The 21,158-nt window shown below is 36.8% G+C and overlaps 2 protein-coding genes and 1 long non-coding RNA gene across 3 annotated transcripts; 2 read left to right on the forward strand and 1 right to left on the reverse strand.

Moving 5' to 3' along the window:
• Positions 1–5,100: 5,100 nt before the first annotated feature.
• On the forward strand, positions 5,101–8,264 carry LOC132180076 (putative calcium-transporting ATPase 13, plasma membrane-type). Its single transcript, XM_059592922.1, has one exon. It carries the CDS (start codon positions 5,139–5,141, stop codon positions 8,178–8,180), a length of 3,042 nt encoding a protein of 1,013 aa, XP_059448905.1. The 5' UTR covers positions 5,101–5,138; the 3' UTR covers positions 8,181–8,264.
• Positions 8,265–9,589: 1,325 nt separating this feature from the next.
• LOC132179154 (uncharacterized) lies at positions 9,590–11,096 on the forward strand. The gene is made up of 2 exons (XR_009439887.1): positions 9,590–9,974; positions 10,585–11,096. It is a non-coding gene; the product is annotated as an uncharacterized LOC132179154 (long non-coding RNA).
• Positions 11,097–14,726: 3,630 nt separating this feature from the next.
• Positions 14,727–18,164, reverse strand: LOC132180075 (putative calcium-transporting ATPase 13, plasma membrane-type). Its single transcript, XM_059592921.1, has one exon. The coding sequence runs from the start codon at positions 18,021–18,023 to the stop codon at positions 14,727–14,729; it is 3,297 nt and encodes a 1,098-aa protein (XP_059448904.1). The 5' UTR covers positions 18,024–18,164.
• Between the last annotated feature and the right edge of the window lie 2,994 nt (positions 18,165–21,158).

Below are 21,158 nucleotides of genomic sequence, written 5' to 3' on the forward strand. Positions count from 1 at the left end.
GAAATCGACGCCTATTGCCAATATATGTACTTTACAAGTTAGTCGACATGATACTTCCATTCATCAACCATTTGATGAAAACGTAACGGAATTTTTCAACGTGTACAAAAAAACTATGCAAGACCAATAATAATGTTATCATGTGTAAAATATCGTCTTAATTAGTTCACCTAACAAAAAATAAGAACATTAATAACAATTTCAGACTCCTTTTAACATGATTTTAAAAGGGGAAATTTCACTTGTCCCTTGATTTTTCAATGTTTTTATAATTACTTCTTTAAACTTTAAAAATTCTCAAAGTTGATTATCTAAGTTTAAAAAGTTTGCAATGTCATCCATACCATTAGAATTTTACGGAGGATGTGAAAATTTCCAAAATGCCCTTTTTTGTTATAAAAAAAGGAAATTGATATGCTCCACGGCAAAGCTTGGCTTTTAGGTCAAGTTTTTTATTTAACAAAAAAAAAAAACTAATTTTAATTAGGGTAATTTTTGTATTTTTAAAAAATTTACAGGGATATAAGGGGATATTTCACCCCTTTAAAGTCTGATTTAACTCCAAACCCTAATGATAAGGATGACATTGCAAACTTCTTAAATTTGAATATTCGACCTCGACGCTGAAAGTTTTTAAAATTTAAGGAAGCAATTATAAAAGTATTGAAAAATAAGTGAAAAAATAAAGTTTTTCCTTATTCATTTCACGGATCGTATTTTAAGTGATTTTTTATTTTTTGTTTTGTTTTTGTAAGTAGTTGACAAATCATCGACTGGTGTGAAATAGACAAAATAAATCGGTTTTCTTTTATTTATAAAAGAATATATAAAACGGCTACGCAACCGCGGGTTGACCACTGACAGCGAAGTGGTTGACCAACAAATTAGTCGATAAAACGCGTGAAAGCCGGTAAAGTGAATAATGAGAAGAAAATGGCTACCCAATTCCCACGTTGAAGGAAATTCACCCTTCCCTTTCCTTCAGACGTGTTGCCGCGCGCTTCCAGTGGATCCACTTGTTCTCATCTTCTTTTACTTGCAATTTAGAATTGAAACTAAACAGAGGATTTGAAGGCTGGATTTCGAATGAATACCAGCTGTTTGTATTTAGTCCTCCTATATATATATATATATAAATAATTACAACGTGTTGGTTGAATAATGAACATTTGAAAATCTAAAAGATAAACTAAACACTGATGTTGATATACAATGCTTTTGAATATTTATATTACACCTGATATAAGCAGCTGCCTGCCGTTATCTTCAATGAACATCGTCTGTGACTTCAGATAATGTTTGAATAGAATGATTTGTACTTGCTTCTACGTTATTTTAAAAGAGCTTTACTTGGTCACCCAATCCTTATATTTATTTTATTTTATGCTTTGTTGGTTGTTGGTTTGAAAAGGAGAGTTTGAGAGTTTAATAGGGTTGATATGGGCTTCGTTCAAGTTGATGATCGGAGGAGTTTTGTACCTGCCAAATTTCTACACACTTATAAAAAAAAAAAAAATTTGACGTAAAATTTGGGCAAATGCAATTACGTAATTCTTTCTTGCCCATTGAGATTTTCATGGAGATGACTGGAAGTCTGGAGTTTGTTGCCTTCTTTAAAGTTGACGGATGAGGAAGTTAAATGCTCTTAATTTGGTGTTGGGAAGTTGAACAACTAATGTTCATCCAATTTGCAGGACCTCACTTATTGACTGGCAATATTTTTCCACTCATAAATAAGTATTCTGAGCTTGGCAAATAAATATATCATCTTGATCAACTTCCTGAAACTTACCATTAGTCATTATAATTAATTGGTTTCAAAGAAACTTTGAAGTGGTTGGGTATTCACTAAGGTATAGGTTCGAATCCCGCAATGTGAATCTCTACATAAATTTGATTAGTGTTAACTATGGCTCAACTAGGTTTAAGGAAGCGTCTGCAGTTTCCCACTATCTAGGCCCCTCTAGATACTTCTATGCCACAAACCAACAACTCTTCGGAAAATTCAAAAGAGATGAGGGAAGATAGGGCAAGCCAAAAAGAGGAGGAATACAAAATTTGAGATCCCGGGCAATAGTGAGAAAATTGCCCATCAATTTTTTTTGAAATCTTGACCATCTATTTTCATCTACTAGTCACCATTCCACCACGTGTCCCACTTAATATAAAATAATAAAATATTATTATTTTTAAAAAAATAAATATAAAATTAAATAATAAAAAATAAAAATAATTATTAAAAAATATGGGTGGCCACTCCCCAAGGCTGAATTGGGGTGGTGGGCCATCCCCTGTGGGGTGGTTCGGCCACCCCATATTTTTTAATAATTATTTTTATTTTTTATTATTTAATTTTATATATTTTTTTTAAATAATAATATTTTATTATTTTATATTAAGTGGGACACGTGGCGGAATGGTAACTGTTGGATGAAAATTGATGATCAGGATTTCAAAAAAAATTGGTGGGCAATTTTTTCACTATTGCGGGGATCTCAATCTGTGTCTATAAACATTTAAAACGTTAGTATACGTTAGTAAAACTATTAATGACCTTAAGAATTTAATGTACGTTTTAAATGTTTATAAACAATTGATACTATTTTAAATGCGCTGAATGATATTTCCTCCAGGAGAAGTGCGAGAGAGCCAAACAAATGAACCCATAAAAATTTTCAAACTGACGTGGCAGACCGTGAGTGACAGACAAGGGAGAGAGAATTGCATTTTTTTAAGGGATAAATGTAAAATTGGCCAATGTGATTGGCCTAATTTATAAATCATTCAATATGGTTTAAAAAATAATTTATAGGTGCCTAGGGTAGGCTAAAATAACATTTTACTCCCTGAACTCATTTTTCGTTAAATGACATAACGGAAACCGTTACATTACCACATCATACCTAATAAAAATAATGCACGTGTTCTTTTTTATTTATGCTTTTAAAAAATGACAAATAAGCTTTTCCACGTCATTTTGAGGCTCCAACACACACTCCACGTCAAATTAAATAAACCTAATCCCTCTATATTTCTTGTGTCGATGTCGTCTTAATCTTTCTCAACGATTCTTGCGGTCGTCTTTATCTGCGATTTCCGTTAAAACTTACATCCACAAATGAATATTCCTACAAGTACAAGCATCATCTTACACATGCACACTAAGGGACAAAACAAGCTCCACAAAAGAAAAAAGCAATTGCATATCTCAAAAAAAATTGACGTGGCAAATTTCTCTTTGATTTTGGATATGCAATTGTTTTTTTCTTTTGTGGAGCTTGTTTTGTCCCTTAGTGTGCATGTGTAAGATGATGCTTGTACTTGTAGGGATATTCATTTGTGGATGTAAGTTTTAACGGAAATCGCAGATAAAGACAACGACAAAAATCGTTGGAGAAGATTAAGACGACGGCGGCACAAGGGATATAGATGGATTAGATTTATTTAATTTGACGTGGAGTGTGTTGGAGCCTCAAAATGTCGTGAAAAAACTTATTTGTTATTTTTTTAAAAGCATAAATAAAAAAGAACACGTGTTCTATTTTTATTGTGTATGATGTGGCAATGTAACGGTTTCCGTTAAGTCATTTAACGGAAAATGAGTTCAGAGAGTAAAATGTTATTTTGGCCTACCCTAGGGACTGATAAATTATTTTTTAAACCACATGTAGCTATTTGTAAATTCGGCCAATCACACGGACCAATTTTGCATTTATCCATTTTTTTTAATTTAAAAACCCTTGTAACGTTAGTTTGAAAATTTTTCTGAGTTCATTTGTTTGACTCTCTAGCACTTCTCTTCTTCCTGACTGGTTTGGAAGAAATTTCTGTCCATTTATAATTTTGTATTAATTTAGGTTTTGGAATAAGTGGTACTTTATTCGTAATATCATAAAAAAGTGACCATATAACTAAAAAACAGTTTGAATAAAAATCTTCTAGAGTTTTCAGGATATTTTACCATATAGAGTTTTTGAAATCCTGGCTATTTTTTTCAAACCAAATTGTTAAGATTTTGTCATATCAAGATATTTATTACTTAAAAAAAAAAAAAAAATTGCGCTCATCTATTAAAAAATAAAAAATAAAAAGAAGAAAAAAATAAAAATTTTATCTAAGTCATCCTTGAACTTTCGTAGGTTTTATAATTATTTTTTTAAAGTTCACAAATCCTCAATTTAGTGTATTAAAAACTTTTAAGAAGTTTACAATATTATCCATTCCTTTAGGGTTTGAGGTTAAATCATATAGCAAGGGAGAAATGACTCTTATACTCTTGTAACATTTATAAAATTACAAAATTACCTTAAGTATTATTATTTTTTTTTAAAAAAGGAAGAAATTAATAGTATTTTGAGAATTTTCAAGGCATCTGTTAGGATTTAACAGAAAACCTTAGCAGGTGACATTGCAAATTTTTTAAAAGTTAAATATACAAAATTAAGAGTTTTTAAACTTTAGAAAGTGATTGCAAAGACGATAAAAGTTTAAGAAGGTTAATTATTTTTTATTTTTTTATTTTTTATTTAAAAAAAAAGACCTTTCCTGCGTAGACACGCAGAAAATACGTAAGCAGCCACGCAGAAAATACGTACGTAGCCACGCAGATGCCAGAACATACGGACGTGGCATGATTACTTAAGGTACAGGTAAGTTAAACGGAACTTCACCTGTTCCTTCCTTGAAAAAGATTGAGAAGTAATTTCACCGACTGAACTCATTGAAGCCGCAACTCGTCTTTGACTATTCAATGTTCATATCCAGGAGGCCGAAACCAAATCGTGCAGGTAAACTAACGGCCTATAAAATGATCGACTCCCTACACTTCATGTATCCCAAATCTCTGACTATTTTATCCTTTTGCCCCTCCAAATATATCTCCATATATCCCTACTTCGCTCCAGCCTAGCTCCAATATCCTTCATATCTTGCTGCTAAAAATTAATATCTCCATCTATTCTTACATTGCTTATTTTTTTATATATATAAATATCTCCATTTATTCTCACTCATTTTTAATTACTGCATTGTCAATTCCTTGCTTTCCTACATATCATCTTTACAGTGAACTATTTTTTTTTTTTTTCCCTGAGCCATCTTTATAGTGATCTCCCGCACATCTTGTGCTCTCCAGACCAATGGGTAGCATTTTCCTGTCAAACTTGGAGCGAATTGAGTATTTACTTCATGCACCAAACACCCTTAGCGAACCCAAGCAGAGATGGCACTCTGCTTTTCTAACCATCTATTGTTCTAAAGCTCTACTCTCCTTTTTCAATGTCTCTCCACCCGAAAAGAAATCTTTTAAGGTTTCACGCCTTCCATCTTTCACCATTGTGGATCTCAAACCTGACACAAGGTTCAAAATTGATCAAAATACTCTCATTCAGCTTGTGAAGGACAAAAATGTTGACAGCCTCCGAAAAATTGGAGGGGTTGTTGGAGTTGCAACCAGTCTTGAAGCCGATCTTGAATTGGGTATTGAAGGTGATGTTGAAGATATTTCTCACAGACACGATGCTTTTGGCTCCAACACATATAAAAGGCCGCCTACAAAGAGCTTCTTCCATTTCATTGTGGAGGCCTTCAAGGATCTTACCATATTCATCCTTTTAGGCTGCGCAACACTTTCGCTTGCGTTTGGCATTAAAGAGGATGGAATCAAAGAAGGATGGTATGATGGTGGAAGCATATTTGTTGCTATATTTCTTGTCATTGCTGTTTCCGCCGTAAGCAACTTTAGGCAAAACAGACAATTTGACAAATTATCTAAAGTTAGCAACAATATCCAAGTTGAGGTTGTGAGAGCTGGAAGGCGTCAACAGATTTCCGTGTTTGAAATTGTGGTTGGAGACGTCGTTTGCTTAAAGATCGGAGATCAAGTTCCAGCCGACGGGCTATTCTTTGATGGGCACTCATTGCAAGTGGATGAATCCAGCATGACAGGGGAGAGTGACCACGTAGACGTGAATTACAGTCATCCATTTTTGGTTTCTGGTACTAAGGTGGTTGATGGCTATGCTCGGATGCTTGTCACAACGGTTGGCATGAACACAACCTGGGGCGAGATGATGAGCTCAATCAGCCGTGACACCAGCGAACAAACACCTTTACAAGCTCGCCTCAACAAGTTAACCTCATCAATAGGTAAAGTTGGTTTACTAGTTGCTTTCCTAGTTCTTGTAGTCTTGTTGGTTCGTTACTTCACAGGAAATACAACAGATGATAATGGAAATAAAGAGTTCATTGGCAGTAAGACCAAGGTTGACGACATAGTGAATGCTGTGGTGGGGATTGTAGCTGCTGCAGTTACTATAGTTGTGGTTGCAATTCCAGAAGGTTTGCCATTGGCCGTCACGCTGACACTTGCTTATTCCATGAAGAGAATGATGGTTGATCAGGCAATGGTGCGGAAGCTCTCTGCCTGTGAGACCATGGGCTCTGCCACCACCATTTGTACTGATAAAACAGGCACTCTCACGCTCAATCAAATGAAGGTGACAAAGTTTTGGCTAGGGGAAGAAACTTTTGCAACAAGTTCTTACTCATCAATTGCTCCATATGTTCTCGAATTGGTCCAAGAAGGAGTTGCTTTAAACACAACTGGTAGTGTTTACAGGTCTAATTCAGGATCTGAAATTGAGTTCTCAGGTAGTCCCACTGAAAAAGCAATTCTTTCCTGGGCTGTTCTGGACCTAAACATGGAAATTGAGCAATTGATGCAAAGTTGTACGATTCTTTATGTTGAAGCATTCAATTCCCAGAAGAAACGAAGTGGAGTCCTTATGAGGAGAAAGGTAGACAACACAATCCATGTACACTGGAAAGGTGCTGCAGAGATGATACTGAAGATGTGTTCAAGTTACTATGATGCTTCTGGAATTGTAAAAGATCTGGATGATGCTGAACAGATGAAATTTGAGCAAATTATTCAAGGTATGGCAGCTAGCAGCCTTCGATGCATTGCATTTGCATATAAGCAAGTTTCAGAAGAAGATCAAGAAAATAAAAAGCTAGATGAAGATGGTTTGACCCTATTAGGACTTGTGGGACTTAAGGACCCATGTCGTCCAGGGGTGAAGAAAGCTGTTGAAGATTGCCAGTATGCCGGTGTGAACATTAAAATGATCACGGGAGACAATGTTTTCACTGCAAAAGCTATAGCCACCGAATGTGGGATACTCAGGCTTGGTCAAGACTTGGTCAATGGAGCAGTAGTAGAAGGTGTGGAATTCAGAAACTACACGCCAAAGGAGAGATTGGAGAAAGTTGACAAAATTTGTGTGATGGCGAGGTCCTCTCCCTTTGACAAACTTCTAATGGTACAATGCTTGAAACAAAAAGGCCATGTGGTTGCTGTTACTGGCGATGGCACGAATGATGCACCGGCACTAAAAGAAGCTGATATAGGACTTTCTATGGGGATTCAAGGCACCGAGGTGGCCAAGGAAAGCTCAGACATTGTCATTTTGGATGATAATTTTGCTTCTGTGGCCACAGTTCTAAAGTGGGGAAGATGTGTCTATAACAACATCCAGAAGTTCATCCAATTTCAACTTACTGTAAATGTTGCTGCTCTTGTGATCAACTTTGTGGCAGCAGTTTCAGCTGGTGAAGTCCCTTTAACAGCAGTGCAGTTATTGTGGGTGAACTTGATTATGGATACGTTGGGTGCTCTGGCTCTTGCAACTGAGCAACCCACCAAGGAGCTCATGGATAAACCACCTGTGGGTCGGACTGCACCACTTATCACCAACATTATGTGGAGAAACCTCTTAGCCCAAGCTTCCTATCAAATAATCGTCCTCTTGACCCTGCAATTCAAAGGTGAATCAATTTTTGGTGTGACTGAGAAGGTAAATGACACCCTAATCTTTAATACTTTTGTCCTTTGCCAAGTCTTCAATGAATTCAATGCAAGGAAGCTCGAGAAGAAGAACGTCTTCAAGGGGATACACAGAAATAGATTGTTTTTGGGGATCATTGTGATAACCATTGTTCTTCAGGTGATCATGGTAGAGTTTTTAAAGAAGTTTGCAGATACAGAAAGGTTGAATTGGGTGCAATGGGGTGCATGCATTGGAATGTCAGCACTATCTTGGCCAATCGGTTGGATTGTCAAGTGGATACCTGTTCCACAGAAACCGTTTCTTAGTTACCTAAAGATGTCAAAGAAATGACCATGGTTTGCCATGGGCTTTTCTTCGGTGCTTCTTTTTGTTAATTAACTCTCCCGGTTCTAGTATTAGGTATCTTATCATAATTCATTGTGTAGCTTATTATTATTATTATTATTATTATTATTATATTTCTTTTGTTTTCTCATGTATAGCTTATTAGATATGTAATTATTGATTTCAGATTTTCAATAATGTAATTCTTTTCACATTTTTTTTTTTGTCATACATTTGTGTGTTTGGTAAATCACCTTTCCCTTCCTCGCTGTCCTGTTATTTTTACTTCTCCAAAAAAAAAAATCAACCTCTTTTTAAAACTATTACCAATCAATCTAAAGTTTATTTTTCTCTCACAAAAAAATCAAATCTTATTTCACCTTTATATCAGATCAATCACTTCTTATTAAAATTTAAATAAATTACTCGCAATAAAAGTATTTATCAAACACACCCAAGTGCGAATGTGTCCCTCAATGTGGCTAATCTTAAAGAATTCTATGGCCTTTTATTAACAGAAAAGCCAAGGGCATGTACCAAACATAACTATATATATTTGGGAAGACTAACAATTGTATATGTGCAAAGAAATTAAACATAATCGGAGTGATTAGTTGAAGCAACATACCAGACATTGGGGCTTATCACCAAAGCCTTATAGTTCATACCATAAATCTTAATATCTTAGGCCCGTTTGGTTCACCGAATAGTTTGCAGAAATGGAATGACTATTCTCTTCTTTTACGAAGATAAATAATTATTAACATTTTTTTTTTCAACCCTTAAATTTTTGTTTTGTTTTGTTTTTTTTTTTTTCTTTTTTTTAATAAAAAATTTTTGAATTGCAGTGGTAGCCGGTCACCCACTGCAAGACCGGGCTGTCTCAGCACCCCCAAATCCAAATCCGCCGCGGCAATGCCACCCTTGGCCGCCCCAAAAATCCATTGGTGGGTTGTCTCCAGTCTGGAGTTTGTCAATGCTTTATATTCCATTTGCGTAGCTCGAGGGCTGATGGCTTTATTACATTGATTAAACACGTGATTCAATGATTAATTGAAAGACGCCAACCGAATAATGACAACTTAAGCAGCCTAAATTTGACTGCAATTTAAGGACGCGGGTCGACGCCTTCTTTCTGTAATAATTATTCCTGTTGCATCTCTTCTTCAAGCACCAAGAAGATACCTACCCACGTACAAGGAAACTCACCATCCCCTCTGATTCAGATTGAGCACGTGCTATCTTTTTTGGGTCAAACAATTCGGGTGTTCTTGGAAATATACCAAACCCATCCAAACTCGTCGCTCTTTCTGCTATAAGTAACTTTAGGCAAAACAGACCATTTGACAAATTATCCCAAGTGAGCAACAATATCCAAGTTGATGTTGTGAGCTGGGGAGTTGTTGGGTGGGAGAGGTGCATCAACAAATTTCAGTATTTGAAATTGTGGTTGGAGATGTAGTTTGCTTAAAGATTGGAGATCAAGTTCCAGCAGATGGCTATTCTTAGATGGGCATTCGTTGAAAGTGGACAAATCCAGCATGACAGGGGAGAGTGACCATGTAGAAGTAAATTGCAGTCATCCATTTTTGGTTTCTGGTGCAAAGGTGCTGGCTTGATGCCCATGCTTGAATGCTTGCCACTGGCCATCACGCTTACACCTGCCTATTCCATGAAGAGAATGATGGCTGATCAGACAATGGTGCAGAAGCTCTCTCCCTGTGAAACCATGGCCTCTGCCACCACCATTTGTACTGACAAAACAGGCACTCTCAGGCTGAACGAAATGATCTCGTAGAGGTATGCCTTCGGATATCTTATTTCATTATATTGTTGGGAATTGAAGCTTTTTTAATGTTAGATGTTTTGGTGAAAATGCAATTAAGAAGAAATTAGATGTTTTGGTGAACCGCTTAGGTATTAAAATTTGATTGTTTATTTGGATAGGATTGAATTAGTTTTTATTAAGAAATTCAGAGAAATTCTTGAGATTTGATTAAAATTACTTGAACTGCATGTTTTATAAAATGATAGTTGCTGAAAAATGTTGAGTTATATATATACTGTAATGAGATTCAAACATGTTATAAATATGTCCCCATGAAGTTGAATTTTCAATGATTTGAAAAAAATATCTTGATGACTTGTGCTTGATTTTGAACAAATTGGTATTGAAGCATGACAGATTTGCTTCTCTATTTATGCACAATTCTTTTAATCACTCCTATGAATTACAATTTACACATGTGGGTGCTGCTGTTTCTCTATCCTGCAAGCTGTGTATTGCTGAAGCAGTGTCATTTGCTCGTGTTTGAACTGCTTGCAGCTGTAATTGCACTTTGATTCACCTGTAAATTAAGCCATTTTTTGGGTCGTTTCCAGAGCTGACTGATACATTTATTGAGTTCAGCGTGAGAGTGCCTGTTTTATCAGTGCAAATGAAGGTGGCAGAGCCCATGGTCTCACAGCAGAGAGCTTCCGCACCATTGCCTGATCAGCCATCATTCTCTTCATGGCATAAGCAAGTGTGAGCGTGACGGCCAGTGGCAAACCTTCTAGAATTGCAACCACAACTATAGTAACTGCTTGCCATTGAACTCCCTTGTGTTCTCTTCTTTTGTATTTCCTTTGCTCCAGAAACCAAAAATGGATGACTGCAATTTACTTCTACATGGTCACTCTCCCCTGTCATGCTGGATTGGCCTACTTGAAAGGAGTGCCCATCTAAGAATAGCCCATCTGCTGGAACTTGATCTCAAATCTTTAAGCAATTTACATCTCCAACCACAATTTCAAATACTGAAATCTGTTGACGCCCCTCCCAAGCTCTCACAACATCAACTGGGATATTGTTGCTGACTTCGGATAATTTGTCAATCTGTCGGATTTCGACAACAATAAATACGTCTGTTGTTTCCTGTCTTTCCTAACAACCATTTGGATGGTGATCCGCTTCTTTTACTTCCTGTTGAGTATATACATTACACGTACGTGTGACTACAGAAATATTGAATTTCACATTAATTGGAAAAATGTAAATGGTCAATATAAAAAAAATATCACGGGTCACATAATAACATGGCATTGAAATAAATTCACCAAGAACTTTACCTTCCTATTTACATGCACTACCCTGTAATATTTATTTTGTCATTGAATTTGTATAATTTAGTTTGGCCTCCCAAAAATGAATCCATGCCTCAGCTGCCATTGGACGTGGATGCCTTGAAGGATACTACGTACAATTTCATCCTTTTAAGATGTGCTGCACATTCTCTTGCGTTTGGCATTAGAGAGCATAAAATAAACAGCTAGCTAGCAATGACAAAAAAGCTTCCGGCCACCATCATCATCATGCCATCCATCATCTTTGATTTCATGCTCTTTAATGACAAACGCAAGAGAAAATGCAGCAACAGCTCCAGGAAGACTTGGTTGATGAATTTAGAATCTGTTGTCAGGTTTGAGATGAACAAAGATGAAAGAATTGAAAAAAGAAAAAAGATTAAAAGAAAGCAGGGCTCAAGAACAACAGATGGTAACAAAAGAAAGGGTAGGCAGAGGCAGTGGCATCTGATCTGAGATGGTGTGGTTCGGGTGAGGGTAGTCCAACCTAGTATTTATGTATGTGCTTAAAAGATGCAACTGTTTTCTCAGTTGAACGCCTCAAAAGAGGGTCACTAGCTAGCTCCCGGCGGTCAATCTTAGGCTGCTTGACTAGCTAGTCACAATCCGATGGCATTGACTCACTGGAGACGTCAATTTTAGGCTGCTTAATTGACTAGTCACGATCCGATGGCATTGACTCACTGGAGACGTCAATTTTAGGCTGCTTAATTGACTAGTCACCATCCGATGGCATTGACTCAATGGAGACAACGTTGAACGATGGTTTGCAATTTGCATTGATCACCCACGTCGAACACGTTCGGCGTAGGAGACCTGCTAAAAAACTCGAAAGCCCTAAAGTAACCTTAATTATATACATAAATGATACGGATCGCTACCTATCACAGCTTTTGGATTTTTGTTTTTAACTAGCTAGAGTCCAGCCAAATGGTGAAATGGGAGTGTAATATGTATTATGTATCATTACTCTAAAATAAAAAGTAATGAGAAAGAAAATAAAATAATTATGATTTCGTCCCAAAAGAAGAAAAAAGAAGGAAAGTGTCCAAAAAAATAAGGAAAGTGTCCAAATAATATATATATATATATATATATATATATATATATTGGTAGAAAATAATAACAATATACTAAGGGAATGTTTGATATGCAGAATAGACCTCTGAAATGGATTGATTATTCTTTTGAAATAACTTCTTTTTTTGGTTATGTACTATTTTTATGAATAGCTATTCGATTCCTTAGAAAAATGAATACGCATTTCTTTAAAAAATTGGAGGAATAAATATTCATTAAGGACTATAATGAATTTTCCAATAGAATCATTATTATTATTTTTTTTTTTTAAAAAAATGGAGGCGAGACAATCACAAAACTTTCTACTAGTGCCTAACCACCTTAAGGGGTGGTCGGCCACTCTAGAAGAACCACGAGGATACCCCAAAGCATGGTTAGGGTGGTCGTAAGATAGTCGATGGTCCACCATGAGGGGCTTTTGGGAGTAGTGTGACCACCCGATGATCTGCCAAGGTGGTTGACTACGAAAAAAAAATTTCTAAGCTTTTTTTTTTAAAAAAAAAAAAGAGAAAAAAGTTATTATTATTATTGTTTGTATATATATCTTTGATATTTTAATAATTTTGGTACAATTTTAATGAATAAAAATGGCTATTCAATTTTATATTATTTAATAACTATTTATTTTCTTAACATAGTAACCTATATACACCAACGTACCAAATCTTTGTCTCGAACGGCAGTCAGGAAAAACAGAATATATTTATTTTTTATTTCAAATTCTTTTTTTTTTCAAAAATTTGGAAGGATGGAGCGGGGGTATTTGAAAATCTTTGGGGGATCGGGGAGGCTCCCGGCCTCCGTGGTTCCGTCCATGAAGCCATTCGAATCGAACTGAGGCTCAGCAGTTGGATACAGGCTCTTCGGACAGTTCACAAAAATCCTATCTCAACATCAACTTTCAGTGTCCAATTGATATTTTGCCTGTCTGCTCTGCTTCTCAACTGGCCAAGAAGCAGGTTGTCTGTTCTTTTGTCTATATCCGTTTGTTATTCTCCATTAAAGTTAATTTTCACGAACATTTGGGGTCCTCCCTCAGAAAGAAGCACTGAGGCTCCGCAGGTGGATACATGCGTACATTGTTGTGGGAGTTGGGAGCGTTCCTTACTCTGGCTCTCTGGGTAAGCACAAAAATGGTTAATTAGCTGCCTTGTTTGTCTAGAGGTTGATCCGCATAAAGCCAGGTCTATGAAAAACAATCTCAGTTAAGTTACAGAATTGCACGTTACGTGTTTGCCAAAATAACATATTAACATTTCTACGGTAGGTGGGTTATGGGAAGCCCTGTCAGGCTGTATTCATCCATGATCCATGGCTTAAGTTATCATTTTTCATTCGTCTTTGAATTTTTCTTTTCTTTCATTTGATTGGTAGTTATTTATTTATTTTTGAATATATTGCATGAGTTGAAGGCCACATATTCAATCATGTATGCTGCTTCAACTAATGGCTCAGATTATGTTTAATTTCTTTGCACATATATAGTTGTTAGTCGTCCCAAATATAAGTTATCTTCAACCGTGGAGTACCACAGATATGGATATTCAGCTACAAGACCCTCCAAAGTTGCTGCAGGTTTTGACTTATAATATGTATCTGCAGGAGATATATTTGTAGACGGCTGTTCTGCAGCTACATTTTAAGCAGGCCGCAGCAGAAAATTCATTGTCCCAAAGATTTATCTGGATACTCAAAAATTTCATCTTCATTATTGCATGGTAGGAATCGCAAACCAGTGTTATACAATACGTGTATAGTCTTCCATAGATACTAACAAAGTAAACACCACATTTTCAATCATTTAACAAAATAAATTACATTATCATGAACCCCAAGTATAAAAAATTATACGAGAATATGTGCAAACCATCAACCATGAGCAAACCATCAACTACAGGCAAAACGACAACCAAAACCACAACCGTAAAGAATCTCTTCCCGAAATTTCCATGGACATACCGATTCTCACACCAAACCTAAATCTCTTCTCCCTTGCCTTCAAGAATCTTCTCACATGAGACTCGCCATGTAAATTCGAACACAATACTTACATATCTGTTAAGCTATACAATGAGAGAACTAGAGAATTATAATAAGCTAGACAACATTTTTTCAAGATTCTAACTACAAGTTGCATTCAAGCACACGGTCGCAAAAAAGATATTATTGTAACTACCCTCAACGTATGATAAAAAATAAGTAAAAATTTTGTATTATTGAAAATATGACAACAATACTTACATATAGGATAAGCGATACAATGATAGAACTGAATAATTATAATAAGATACCAAATACTGGAACCGATAGAGTTAACAATAAGAAGTATTGAAGAAAATCCCATGGTCATATCTTTTTCATCTTTAGGTAGCTAAGAAATGGTCTTTGTGGAACAGGTATACACTTGACGATCCAACCAATTGGCCAAGATAGTGCTGAGATTCCAATGCATGCACCCCATTGCAACCAATTCAACCTTTCTGTATCTGCAAACTTCTTTAGAAACTCTACCATGACTACCTGTAGAATAATGGTTATCACGATGATCCCCAAAAACAATCTATTCTTGTGTATCCCCTTGAAGACATTCTTCTTCTCGAGCTTCCTTGCATTGAATTCATTGAAGACTTGGCAAAGAACAAAAGTATTAAAGATTAAGGTGTCATTTACCTTCTCAGCCACACCAAAGATTGATTCACCTTTGAACTGCAAGGTCAAGAGGACAACTATTTGATATGAAGCTTGGGCTAAGAGGTTTCTCCACATAATGTTGGTGATAAGTGGCGTAGTCCGGCCCACAGGTGGTTTATCCATCAATTCCTTGGCAGGTTGCTCTGTCGCAAGAGCCAGAGCACCCAATGTATCCATAATCAAGTTCACCCACAATAATTGCACTGCTGTAAGTGGGACTTCTCCAGCTGAAATTGCTGCCACAAAGTTGATCACAAGAGCAGCAACATTTACGGTAAGTTGAAATTGGATGAACTTCTGGATGTTGTTATAGACACATCTTCCCCACTTTAAAACTGTGGCCACTGAAGCAAAATTATCGTCCAAAATGACAATGTCAGAGCTTTCCTTGGCCACCTCGGTGCCTTGAATCCCCATCGAAAGTCCTATATCAGCTTCTTTTAGTGCTGGTGCATCGTTTGTGCCATCGCCAGTGACTGCAACCACATGGCCTTTTTGTTTCAAGCACTCTACCATCAAAAGTTTGTCAAAGGGAGAAGACCTTGCCATCACACAAATTTTATCAACTTTCTCCAATCTCTCTTCTGGCGTGTAGTTTCTGAATTCCACACCTTCTACTACTGCTCCACTGACCATGTCTTGACCAGGCCTAAGTATCCCACATTCGGTGGCTATAGCTTTTGCAGTGAAAACATTGTCTCCCGTGATCATTTTAATGTTCACACCGGCATATTGGCAATCTTCCACAGCTTTCTTCACCCCTGAACGACATGGGTCCTTAAGTCCCACAAGTCCTAATAGGGTCAAACCATCTTCTTCTAGCCTTTTATTTTCTTGATATTCTTCTGAAACCTGCTTATGTGCAAATGCAATGCACCGGAGGCTGCTAGCTGCCATACCTTGAATAATTTGCTCAAATTTCATCTGTTCAGCATCATCAAGATCTTTTACAATTCCAGAAGCATCATAGTAACTTGAGCACATCTTCAATATCATCTCTGCTGCACCTTTCCAGTGTACATGGATTGTGTTGTCTGCTTTTCTCCTCATAAGGACTCCACTTCGTTTCTTCTGGGAATTGAATGCTTCAACATAAAGAATCGTACAACTTTGCATGAATTGCTCCATTTCCATGTTTAGGTCCAAAACAGCCCATGAAAGAATTGCTTTTTCAGTGGGACTACCTGAAAACTCAATTTCAGATCCTGAATTAGGCATGTATACACTACCAGTTGTGTTTAAAGCAACTCCTTCCTGGACCAATTTGAGAACATATTCAGCAATTGATGAGTAAGAACCAGCTGTAAAAGTTTCTTTCCCCAACCAAAACTTTGTCACCTTCATTTGGTTGAGCGTGAGAGTGCCTGTTTTATCGGTACAAATGGTGGTGGCAGAGCCCATGGTCTCACAGGCAGAGAGCTTTCGCACCATTGCTTGATCAACCATCATTCTCTTCATGGAATAAGCAAGTGTGAGTGTAACTGCCAGTGGCAAACCTTCTGGGATTGCAACCACAACTATAGTAACAGCAGCAGCGACAATCCCCACCACAGCATTCACTATGTCATCAACCTTGGTCTTGTTACCGTTGAACTCCTTATTTCCATTGTCATCTGTTGTATTACCTGTGAAGTAGCGAACCAACAAGACTACGAGAACTAGGAAAGCGACTAGCAAACCAACTTTACCGATTGATGAGGTTAACTTGTTGAGGCGAGCTTGTAAAGGTGTTTGTTCGTTTGTGTCACGGCTGATTGAGCTCATCATCTCGCCCCAGGTTGTGTTCATGCCAACTGAAGTGACAAGCATTTGAGCATAGCCATCAGCCACCTTAGTACCTGAAACCAGAAATGGATGACTGCAATTTATTTCTACTTGGTCACTCTCCCCTGTCATGCTGGATTCATCCACTTGCAATGAGTGCCCGTCTATGAATAGGCCGTCAGCTGGAACTTGATCTCCAATCTTTAAGCAAACAACATCTCCAACAACAATTTTAAATATTGAAATCTGTTGACGCCGCGCAGCTCTCACAACATCAACCTGTATATTGTTGCTGACTTTGGATAATTTGTCAAACTGTCTATTTTGCCTAAAGTTGCTTATGGCAGAAACAGCAATGACAAGAAATATAGCAACAAATATGCTTCCACCATCATACCAACCTTCTTTGATTCCATGTTCTTTAATGCCAAACGCAAGAGAAAGTGTTGCACAGCCTAAGAGGATGAAAATGGTAAGATCCTTGAAGGCTTCCACTATGAAATGGAAGAAGCTCTTTGTAGGCGGTCTTTTATATGTGTTGGAGCCGAAAGCCTCGTGTCGGAGTGCAATGTCTTCAACATCGCCTTCAATACCCAATTCAGCATTGGTATGAAGGCTAGATGCTACCGCATCAACCCCTCCAAATTTTTGGAGCCTGTCAAGATTTTTCTCTTTCACAAGTTGAATGAGACAATTTTGATCAATTTTGAACCTTTTGTCGGGGACGAGATCCACAATGGTGAATGATGGACAGTGAGAAAGCTCAGGATTTTTGATATCGTGTAGAGAATGGAATTTGTGAATACTTTTCTCTTTCACGTGTTCAACGAGAGGTTTGAGATTCATAATGATGAAAGATGGAGAGCGTGAAATGTCAACATTTTTCTTCTCTGCTAGAGAATGATGGCTGTGAACATCATTCTCCTTCACAAGTTCAGTAAGACTGGTACGATCAATTTGGAAGCTATTGCTTGGTCTGAGATCCTCAATGGAATAAGGACTGCATGAAATCTCAGTATTTTTCTTTCCGGATAGAGATTCTGTAAAAAAAGAAAGTATGGTTCTGGAACAGTAGATGGTCACAAAAGCAGAGTGCCATCTCTTGTTGGCTTGGCCGAGTATTTCTGGTACGTGAAGTAAAGTCTCAATGCATATGCTCTCCGACTTTGGTGGGAGAATTGTAGCCATTGGCTCAGGGAGGGAAAAAAGTTCACTGTAAAGATGATATGTGTAGGAAAGCAAGGAACTGACAATGTAGTAATAGAGATAAAATAAAAAGCAGTAACTCTTTTTTCTATGTGTAAAACTTGAAGGATTCAAATGAGCAAATACCTTTTATGAATGAATGGAGCAAAGTGAGGATAAATGCAGATATTCCTCGAGGAAAAATCGAAAGAGCAGAATAGCTGGAGAATAGTAATGATATAAGGAGATATGTTGCAGGGTACATTAAATTGGGGAAGTCCTTGACATTTTATAGCTTTGTCTGTCAGTTTTGTTTGTGCTCTGTGTTGTTTCGCAATAAAAGTATCCATGAAATATGTTGGGTTTCTCACGACTTTCCGCAAAAATTTAATACCAAATTGATGGTGTCGATAAGTGTACAGATCGATCGAGTTTGCGTTGTTTCTTGGTAACTCAAAGAGTTTGCGCGGTTTGACAAAAAGTATCGGCTTTTGATTTGTTCGAGACCAAATGGACGCGGAAACTTGTCATCATCGAAAGCCTACAGCAATCTCTTGCCCCTCGGGCTAAGCAATTGGAATCCTTTCGTCCTAAGTTTATCAAGGCAATTCCCTTTTGTTTTCTCCTTGTGCGTTAGACAGTGCAAGCCAATCTTTTTATGAATTTCTTTCCATAGAATAACTATCTTTTAAATTAATGATTCGGAAAATATTGCCCCAGTCAAACATTAGTCGTTTGACTTCCTAAGAACAAAAGGAATAACTTAAGAACGCAGCATTCTCCACTTTCTATGAAAACGGATAAGAAAGAATGATGTAATTGTATGCCCAAATGCTCAAGTTCGTGGTAACCTCTCATTGTTACTGTTTTTGCAATGTTGCTCTTAAACTATCAAATATTGCAATGTGAGTATTCTATATTTCAGCTATTTTCAATACCTCATATGTTAAGATTTTTTGTTATCTAACTAATTAATTAATGAAAATGACCAAAATACCCTCACTTATAATTTTTTCTACACCGAGTCTTGTCTCATTGCAACCCATGGTTAGGGTTTAGAAAAACAGGTCGGCAGGTTGAGCTCAGGTCGACCTGCTTGACCTGCCAATCTAATAAGGGAAAATACAAACATGACCTATTTAGCTAAATGAGTTATGCATTTAAACCTGAACACGACCTACTTGACCCATTTAGACTCAAACGCAACATGTTTAACCCATTTGACCTAACCCAACACGACTCATTTGCCCTGTTTCGACCCGAATATAACCCGTTTCAATATATATTTATTATATAAAAAATATATATAATTTTATAAATGGGTTATGTGGGTCAACCTATTTATGATTCGTTTATTAAACGGATTAAAAGGGTCAACCTGTTTATGATCAAGCGGGTTCGTGGGTTGTGTTAAAAACTGTCAGTTCCCTATCCACTGTGATGATGTGGGTCATCATTGAACACCATGGCCAGCTCAGTCTCTTTATTATTATTATTATATATTTTGGATTTTGTTAAAAATTTTAATTACGGGTATATTTGTATTTTTTATAAATTATATATTACTTGTTAGCCGTTTAAGTTAACAAAAAACCTAACTATAGAGGGAATTGAAATGGGCTGAAACATCGAACACCAACATTGCAACTTTTGATAGTTAGGAGGAAACATTACAAAAGGCAAGAAAGTTCGAGGGAATAAGTTAAGATTCCAAAAGTTTTTTTTGTGACTGTGTCCGTTTGGAAGGGATTTGGCTTTTTCCCATCTAGTAAAAAGAGATACATGCTGAAGGAAACTGCCACAGATGGATTCATGCAATATGGTACGTATAATCATTTCAACAAGCTAAGAATTGTTTCTCGTAATTGCTGTGTGTATCACCAAAATCTCTTCCTTAATTTTCCTCTCAAAGAAAGGATGATCCGAGCAGCTAATTTTTGAGCATGTAAACAGGAAAAGCAGTTTTGGTTTTGTGTCGGCTAAACAGTGCAGGAGGATAGATTGGGATCGATCAAATATGGAAGCACTCCTGGATCTCAGGCTGCGTCGACACAGACTTCGATCTCCAGGTTTAAAAATGAAATTATGCGAAGGCTCTAGACTTGGAGGCCTAGGAACGTGTTTGACTAAAAGTCTGAAAGGATGCATGTGATCACATTAATTAATGCATGCGCCGCCGCGCCTGAGACGCAGCCAGCGTGTGATCATATATACATAACTAGGAAATTGCCATACGTATTTCTGTCCTAGGAAATTGACGCAGCAAGATGGCTTGTATAAAGCTCCTACAAACTAACTTCTGACATTGCCACGTGTGTCTTAAACATGTGAGACATTTCTGTCTTAGATATTGTTAGGAGATAAATATGAGAACATTTTGAGTGAAACCTTAGGATAATAAGGGCAGACTCATTATCTAGGCAAATTAGGCGGTTGCCACATCTCATGCCTATGTTAAAAGAATAATTTTTTATTTTAGCAAAAAATGCTAAAGTCTGAAAGTAAATAAATAAATAAATAAAAAAGGCGGGAGGGGTGGCAGCACTCCTCCACTCTCACAAAAGGGGAGGATCACCCAACAGCAGAATAAGTGCCCTACGCTTTGGATAAAAATGGTGGCTTGTACAATCACCCCCAACTGAAAATGTTTGTCCATAGTGGCAAAGCTAAGAATTTATGTTTGAGGGGGCTAAACCAAAATATAATGATAATATTTTTTTTGTGAATATATACTATGTTTTTACTATTTACAAAAAATATGATAAAACACAAGCCAATATATATATTACAGAAATTATATTTATCAAACTTCATAAATATGTGCCAAAATTAATGGATCAAAAATGTAACATGTAGGCCTAGCCCTAGTACAAAAAGAAACAAAAATACAAAAACAAAATGTTTAAAATTGCAACCTATACTAGTTTAGAGAAAATCAACAAGTATAGTTTGAATTGAAGTTCTCAGCAATTTCTCTTTCAATATAAACAACTATATTTAAATTTGTAATAAGCTCATCCTCCATTTTTGTGTGAAGCCTTGTTTTAAAAACTTTCATTGCTGCATTGTATTCGAAGAGTCTAAACAAAATGAATCAATTTATCAGTAAAATGATATGCCTTTGATTTTTTTGTTTCA

The sequence above is a fragment of the Corylus avellana genome, chromosome ca4 (assembly GCF_901000735.1).
Source record: "Corylus avellana chromosome ca4, CavTom2PMs-1.0".
Lineage (NCBI taxonomy): Eukaryota > Viridiplantae > Streptophyta > Magnoliopsida > Fagales > Betulaceae > Corylus > Corylus avellana.